Genomic DNA, 8,202 nt, shown 5'->3' with positions numbered 1-8,202 from the left:
ATGGTCAACCTGGCACAAAATTAGATTAATTTGACTAACGAATTTAAAATACGGAATGCCTAAAAACTGAAGCAACACATAAAAAAGTGAGCAACTGAACTGTACATCCCTCAATTCAACAAACTGGAGAAACGCCTTACTAATGTCAAAGGCTCCTACACGCAGAGGGCATTTCCACTTTCCTTCGCCCAGTAAAGTTTTTGTCATCAGCCCACATTTTGCCACCAGATTCCATTTCCCTTTATTTTCCTTAATTCTCTATTAATTCAAACATTAAACTTAACGCGTAAGGCATAGCCAAAGCCACCCTCATTATTAACATATACTAATACCAAATATTAAGTTGATACAATAAAAAGTACTTGACAATAAGGTGTTCACATTTTCCTTGTGCCACACTACTCATTAGCACACACCGTCGTCCTATCTGGGCAGTGTCAACATTATCCCCCAAAAAAAAAAAACATTATCCCATCTCATTACCTACTCATTAGCACTTTCCTTTTTGTTCATTAGTCACAATTAGTACCACTAGAAAGTAATATAATATCATCAATTAGTCCAAATTAAACATCCCTTAGTTTAATTAATAATCCTTGTCAAACCACTAATCTGGTCATAACTTTTTGCCAACTGTTGAGTTGGACAGGAAGATCAAGGTATTTAAAGGGAAAGGCATCTCCTCAATTTTCCCTTTCTTTGCAAACAAGACACTGTTTTACTTTCTTTGCTCTTAGGCAAAAACCATAATCTTCCCCTAATATTCAAACACTGAAATGCGTCCATATCAATTTCCTATTCCATTCATTTCCCTTTTCCTATTCTTATTTTTTCTACCTTCATTTCCCATTCTTGGATCCACCTCTGAACTGACAAATTTTGTTTACAAAGGCTGTGCAAACCAAAAATTCCAAGACTCAACTGGGGTTTACACCCAAACACTCAACACCCTTTTTGACAACTTAGTTTCTCAATCCTCCTCCACTAAGTTCCACAAAACCACCGCCGGCGGTGGCCAGTCAGCAATTTCCGGTCTCTTCCAATGCAGAGGCGATCTCTCTAACAACAACTGCAACACTTGCATTAAAAAAATCCCAGAGATGTCCCAAAAATTGTGCGGGCAATCAATAGCTGCAAGAATCCAGCTCAATGGTTGTTACTTGAGGTACGAAGTTGCTGAGTTTCAGACAGTGGGTCCCACCGAGTTGCTGTACAAGGTGTGCGCGTCAACTCGAGTGAGTGGAGATGGTTTTCTGGACAGGCTGGAAACAGCACTAGGAGAGATAGCTAAAGGAGTTTCTTCAAGTGGTAATAAGGGGTTTTATACAGGTGGTTATCAGTCGGTTTATGTGTTAGGTCAATGTGAAGGTGATTTGGGAAGTGGGGACTGTGTGAACTGTGTGAAAAATGCTGCTGAGAAAGCCAAAAGCCAATGTGGTTCTTCCATTTCTGCTCAAATTTATCTGCAACAGTGCTACATTAGTTACACTTATTATCCCAGTGGTGTTCCCACTAAATCGTTTTCTCCATCAGGTGGTAAGTAAATGGCAGTAATAGCAGTATTTATCTTTTCTTAATTATTTAAAGGGGTCTCTTAGTCATTATTTAATTAATCTAATGTTTGTACTGGATTTATTGAGGTGCAGGAATAAGGAAGAGTACACAGAAGACGGTGGCTATTGTCTTGGGTGGACTGGTTGGTGTGGGGTTAGTACTTGCTTGTTTGCTATTTACAAAATCAGCATTCAAGAAGAAGAGTTATGTCAAGTATGGAGGATGAGGTTAGTATTCCACTAGAAACAAAAAATAAAGAAGTTGGTTTACTTCTTGATAAGTAGTAGTTAAATAATTTTTAAAAAAATATCCTTGTTGGTATATATTTCTGCATGTGCTAGCTTGCTTACATTGTCGGGGTTTTAAGTTCAAATAGAGGAGGACTATGATAGATTGACGGTAAAATGTAAATCTAATCAATTTATGATTCTTGTTGGATATATAACAAAGAATGCATTTATTCTGATAACACTATATTATTCAATGCAGGTAGGTCCAATGGCTGAGAAATTTGGTAGAGCATTGAGGGTTTGGGCCATAGAGAATGTAATTACATAGTGTAAATTTAGGTTTGATGATTTGGATTGTGTAAAGAGAAAGGAGGTATGGATATGGTGATGAAGGAGAGGGAGATCTGCTTTTGCAACTTTGTTTTGGCTCCAACTTCCAGGATTTGCCTTCTCCTCAAAGTTTTCTCCTTTGAATTACAAGTAGCAGTTGTACTGTAGTAGTGGTATCAACTAGGCAAGCATTGGTTGAAGTATGACTATTTTCCTTTTCTTTTTCTAAACATCATATGAATGTACATCCACATATGTATTACAATATAATGAGAAACTATGGATCAATATTGTGCAGTTTCATTTGCACCAAAGTTTATATAGAACTTAAAAAGCAGAGGAATGTTGTCTCTTCTGAGAGCAAAGTTTAAGAGGTCCCAATGTGGTACACTTCAGTGAAAATCCGAATTTAATCGGACCCCAATACGAAATCATATTTCGGTGCAATTCCGAATTTAATCAGATCCCAATACGGTTCGTATTATCTGTTGGGAAATCAAATAAATACATTCTAAGAGATGGAGCTCAGAAGGGGATCACTCCACGCTCCAGCTGTTTTCTTATACATTTTAGTGAGTGATGGTATATAGTGGGCACCGCAGAGTCAATATCAAGCAAACATTATACTCCTATGTAGCCAATTGTCACGGGCCCGTTTCCTTACGCTTGCCAGCGGCACCGATTCGTTCGTGCAGCGCCTACAGTTCCCCTCGCTGCAGGCCAGCCTATTTCCTCTCCCAGGTTTTCAAGCACGATCCTGTGTCTGTTGGTGGGACTCGCCCATAGGGCTCGCCCCAACTTGTGCCGCCCGTAAGATGTCTAGGCACTTGGCCCTAGACATGTCGTGGCGCTTCATCTTAGGATCATAATCCATGCACGCCCTGGGGGGATTGGCTTAGGACATGTCTTGTTCCTCGCCCAAGACTGAGCATCGCTCCCGCGTGCACAGCCCAATCCTCAAGCTTGACACTCGCCTAGTGCATCCGCAACTAGCTCGTGCCTCGCCCGAGTAAGGCAACCTTTAGTCCTTGGCTATTGTCATGCGCGTCTCTCGTGCCATGCTCATACATAGCCCTCGCGATACGCTTCCATCCCGAATAGTGCAGTGTCGCCCCATAACTGCATGTTTAAGCCAACAGACCCTTGCTTGCATGGTTGAACCCAAGCCATGCTCACAAGTCGACACATGATTCCCCTAAGATAGGTGCGTCAAGTATCCAATCGACACAGAGGTCTCCTTCCAACATCTGTCCCACACATCGAGCCTCCAGCGCCTACTTGATGCTCAACGCTAGCCCGAAGGCGTCGCGCCGTCCATTGAGTTCCCAAACTCGTATGGATACCTAGGACACTCCTTTGAGTCATCCAGGCAGGCCCTTGAGGTTGCCCCCAAAGTAGCTCGTTCAATACGGCTTAGTGACAGCACGTATTAGGGAGGCAGGTTAGAGCTTTCATCACCTATACCCCCTTATATATGCTTAAAATTAGAAAGCTCAAGTTGCCCGAGTAGACAGATCTACGTCAGACAATCAGAAGAGCCTTTTCTCACCGGTTCTTTCCGAAGTCACAACCCCAAAGTGCGGGTTGTGACACAATTCTTCATCACCATTATCATAATTCTTAGCTTGTTTTGAATTGGAATATTATATATTGTCTTTAAATGCCGCAAAAGTTAAATCGATAAAGGCAAAGATAGTCTACATTAAGAGATTGCAAGAATTACAGTTCGCATCATAAATAGGCCAGGCTAAAAGTTTTACGGTGGATATTCGTATATTCTAATTCTACTTCAAGATTTAAGAGAAAATAGCGACCTTTGATTTTCAAATAAGTTATAAGTGTAATTACGGGGTATGTGAACTCATAGTTTTTCCGTAAAATTAAATATTTTATGTATATATTTTCTAAAATTAATATAATATTAACTGTTGGCACTTAGTTATTTACCAATAGGCATAGAGATCAATTCCAACTAAATACATTTTTTTCTTCCTTTTTTTAGTAGTGCACCCATGCAGTGGTGGAGACACCTTATAGGAAGGGGTGTCAAATGATAACCCTTCGCGGAAAAAATATATTGTGTAGCTAGATAAAAAAATAAATTATATGTAAATATATTATGTATTGACTCCCCTTAATTTCCTAGTATGTTTATTTTTATATATTTTGACACTCGTTAACGAAAATTTTGGTTTCGCCACTGCACTCATGGACTAGAAATTTTAGATCCGCTTCTGAATAAGTTGACAATTTTTTTGGAAGAAAATATAAAGAAATTCAACAAAAAATTGAAGAGGATTATCTGGAAAAAAATTCAGCACTTTGTGAAACAAAAGATACATGAAGGCGTTTGGACAATGTTTGAGTTGAAACTAAAAAAGAAATGAAATTTGAAACTAAAAAAATATAAAAGAGTGGTGTCTGAACATAAACTTTTAATTTTTTTTCACGAAAGTTAAAGATCAGTGAAAAAAAGTTAACATTTACTTGAAATACTCATTCAAAATATTACTTAATGTTAAATGGCAATCTTCAAACTAACATGTGATAATTCTCGCCAAATAATATTAATGCATTAAAATTACTGATTCAGCATTCTGATCCGTGACATGTTTACACGGTAAATACTGTTATTAAATTGTATTTGTAAAATAATTCTGGAGAAGACAAAATAACATATAAACAGAAATGTAAAAGAAACATAATTTAATTCGAACCCACTGAATTCACAGTGTTTCCTTAATGAATTTAATCACCTCCTAGTACCCAAGGTTGTGGATTATTTCCTCCCAGGATAGAACGAATTACACATTGGTGTAGCGATACTTCAAACCTCAGTGTTTCAACGAACACAAAGATCGGTAGCAAATCACACTTACTGTTGCTTTATTTGTAGTTAAAACAATGCAGAAGAAAGGAGGAGAAGTCAGAAATAATGTTGCTTTGTTTGTAGTTAAAACAATGCAGAAGAAAGGAGGAGAAGTCAGAAATTCGTATGGAAAATCTGAGAGAATGAACTGGTATTTACAGCCAATGTTGAGCTCAAACTGAAGAGGTGCAACTCTTCAAAATTTAAGAGGTACAACTCTTCAAATCCGAAGAGGTGCAAACTGTTTCTTTAAATCCAAAGAGGTGCAAACTATTTCGGTCATATTGTAAATGTCTTTTACAAAAAGCGAAGGGCATATACTATTCCGTTGGATTTAATATTAATATTCTGTTTACAAAAAAATCGAATATTTAATAATATTTCTGTTAATATTTACTATTAACAAATAAATTTGGTCCAAAAAATTAATCAATCAATTGACCAAAGCCGAAGCCGAGCGAGCGACGATAACGGCGCGAGGCTTTCCTTCTTTTTAACTCTTTAAGAGTTAGAAGGAGTGCAATTGTATATATACCCATCAAAACTTTTTCCTCTCCATTGTCCAGGAGGAAAATTCAAATATTTTCAATTTCCCTCCATTTCCCATTCACCCTCTTTGAAGCTACATTTAAGCTTAAAAAACCAACAAATATTAGTGTATTTTCACATAGTGTATATGTCAAATCGAATATTTAGTTTTTATAATTAATTATTAAAGTGAAAATACATTGGATTAAGTGATACATATGTTTATGAAAGATAATAAGTTGCACTTATTTGATTAGTGAAAACATAAAAGTTTTATTATGGTAACGCTCCATAAATCTATCCAATCCTCCTCCATCGAACTGCCAAATTCTTACAATCTTCTTTAAACTTCTCAAAATTTTAAAATAATATAGTTTCAAAAAACACTTACAATTTTAATTTTGAAATGAAACAATAAAAGAAGAAGAACAATATTATAGAGAAAAGAGAGAGAGGGAATTCTTATTAATTTTGGGATGATTTACAATAAGGTATAGCCCCTCTATTATAGGGGAGGGGGAGGGGGGGGAAGGAGGGGGAGAAATGACTTAGCCACAAAGTAACAAACTCTATAAAAGATAGACATTCACTCTAAGTACAATTCTACCTATAACACTCCCCCTTGAATGTCTACTCAGTAGGTAATGTGACTCGTTAAAACATTAACTAAAATAAAATTCAGTGGAAAAAAATTCTAGTAAAGGAAAAAGAGTATACATGTTTAATAATACACCTTTTGGTAGCCTCGTTAAAAACCTTGTAAGGAAAACCTAGTGGGACAAAACCTTGTAAGGAAAAAAGAGTGCAACGCATATTAACTCCCCATGATGAGAGCATCAATTCACATCTTTGAGCCTTTGCATCCTAATCTTGTACACTAATTTCTTGAAGGTTGACGTTGGTAGAAATTTTGTGAACAAATCAGTCATATTATCACTTGAACGAATTTATTGCACATTAATATCACCATTCTTTTGAAGCTCATGTGTGAAAAATAATTTCGGTAAAATGTGCTTGCCGTATCTCATTTTATGAATCCTCCCTTCAATTGGGCTATGCATGCTGCATTGTCTTCATATAAAATCGTGGGTAGTTTGTCACATTTCAAATCACATTTATCTCGAATAAGATGTATTATAGACCTCAACCACACACATTCTCGACTTGTTTCGTGAATATCAATTATCTCAGCATGATTAGATGAAGTAGCCACGATTGATTGCTTAGTCGATCGCCAAGATGTGGCAGTGCCTCCACATGTAAACGCATAGCCGGTTTGAGATCGAGCCTTGTGTGGGTCGGATAAATACCCAACATCGGCATAACCAACAAGATCGGAATTGCAATTATTGCCATAAAATAAGCTCATATCGGCAGTCTCTTTTAGATACCACAATATATGTTTGATTCAATTCCAACGTCTCATTGTAGAAGAAGAGCTATATCTTTCTAAGACATTAACTGGAAAAGTTATGTCAGGCCTTGTTGTATTAGCGAGATACATTAGTGCACCAATTGCACTAAGATATGGTACTTCAGAACCAAGTAGCTCTTCATTCTTTTCTTGAGGTCGGAACAGATCCTTATTCACATCAAGTGATCGAACAAACATCGGAGTACTTAATGGATATGCTTCATCCATGTAAAACCGGTTTAATACCTTTACTGTGTAGGCATATTGATGAACAAAATTTCGTTTGCCAAATGTTCAATTTGCAACCCGAGACATAATTTTGTCTTTCCGAGATCTTTCATCTCGAATTCCTTCTTTAAATAATCAATTGCTTTTTGGATTTCTATAGGAGTTCCAATAAGATTTATGTCATCAACATATACGATAAGTACAACAAATTTCGATGTTGTTTTCTTTATAAAAATACATGGACAAATGGCATCATTTATATAACCTTCCTTTAATAAATACTCATTAAGACAGTTATACCACATTCTTCCTGATTGTTTTAGACCATACAAAGATCTTTGCAATTTGATTAAAAATATTTTTCGGGACTTTGAATTATGTGCATCGGGCATTTTAAATCCTTCGAAAATTTTTATATATATCTCATTATCAAGTAAGCCGTAAAGGTAGGCTGTAACCATATTCATTAGTTGCATATCAAATTTTTCATGAACAACAAAACTAATGAGATAACAGAACGTTATAGCATCCATAACAGGAGAATACATCTCTTCATAATCGACACCAGGCCTTTGTGAAAATCCTTGTGCAACAAGGCGTGCCTTATATCTTTGTACCTCATTTTTCTCATTCCTTGTATGTATAAAGACCCATTTATAGCCAGCAGACTTAACATCATTAAGTGTTTGGACTACAAGCCCAAAAACTTTACGTTTTGCAAGTGAATCTAACTCGGATTGGATTTCTTCTTGCCATTTTGGCCAATCACATCTTTGTCGACATTATCCAATAGATTGAGGTTCAAGATCCTCACTATCTTGTATAATGCTAGATGCAACATTGTATATAAAGACATAATCCACCACTATATCCAATGATTAATTTCATCATGAATCTCACGATTGGTTAAATCGTGGATTTTTTCATGAGACTTTGTAGTTCCATATTGATTATTTGTTTTCCTTTTTCTAGGATTTCGATCCTTAGAACCCAATGGTCTGCCACGTTTTAGGCGTGCTTTTGACTCATTAGCTACGACACTAGAAGAT

At 36.6% G+C, this 8,202-nt stretch overlaps 1 protein-coding gene across 2 annotated transcripts; it reads left to right on the top strand.

Moving 5' to 3' along the window:
- Positions 1 to 291: 291 nt before the first annotated feature.
- Positions 292 to 2,411, top strand: LOC107789604 (plasmodesmata-located protein 2). Of its 2 annotated transcripts, none has more exons than XM_016611440.2 (3): positions 292 to 1,536; positions 1,641 to 1,781; positions 2,044 to 2,411. In XM_016611440.2, exons 1-2 carry the CDS (start codon positions 777 to 779, stop codon positions 1,778 to 1,780), a joined length of 900 nt encoding a protein of 299 aa, XP_016466926.1. In that variant the 5' UTR covers positions 292 to 776; the 3' UTR covers position 1,781; positions 2,044 to 2,411. The 2 variants fall into 2 exon arrangements, with proteins under 2 accessions (XP_016466926.1, XP_016466928.1); XM_016611442.2 differs by having other exon boundaries at positions 315 to 1,536; positions 1,647 to 1,781.
- Positions 2,412 to 8,202: the final 5,791 nt, after the last annotated feature.

The sequence above is a fragment of the Nicotiana tabacum genome, chromosome 19 (assembly GCF_000715075.1).
Source record: "Nicotiana tabacum cultivar K326 chromosome 19, ASM71507v2, whole genome shotgun sequence".
Lineage (NCBI taxonomy): Eukaryota > Viridiplantae > Streptophyta > Magnoliopsida > Solanales > Solanaceae > Nicotiana > Nicotiana tabacum.
This window is presented reverse-complemented; position numbering and strand designations above follow the sequence as displayed.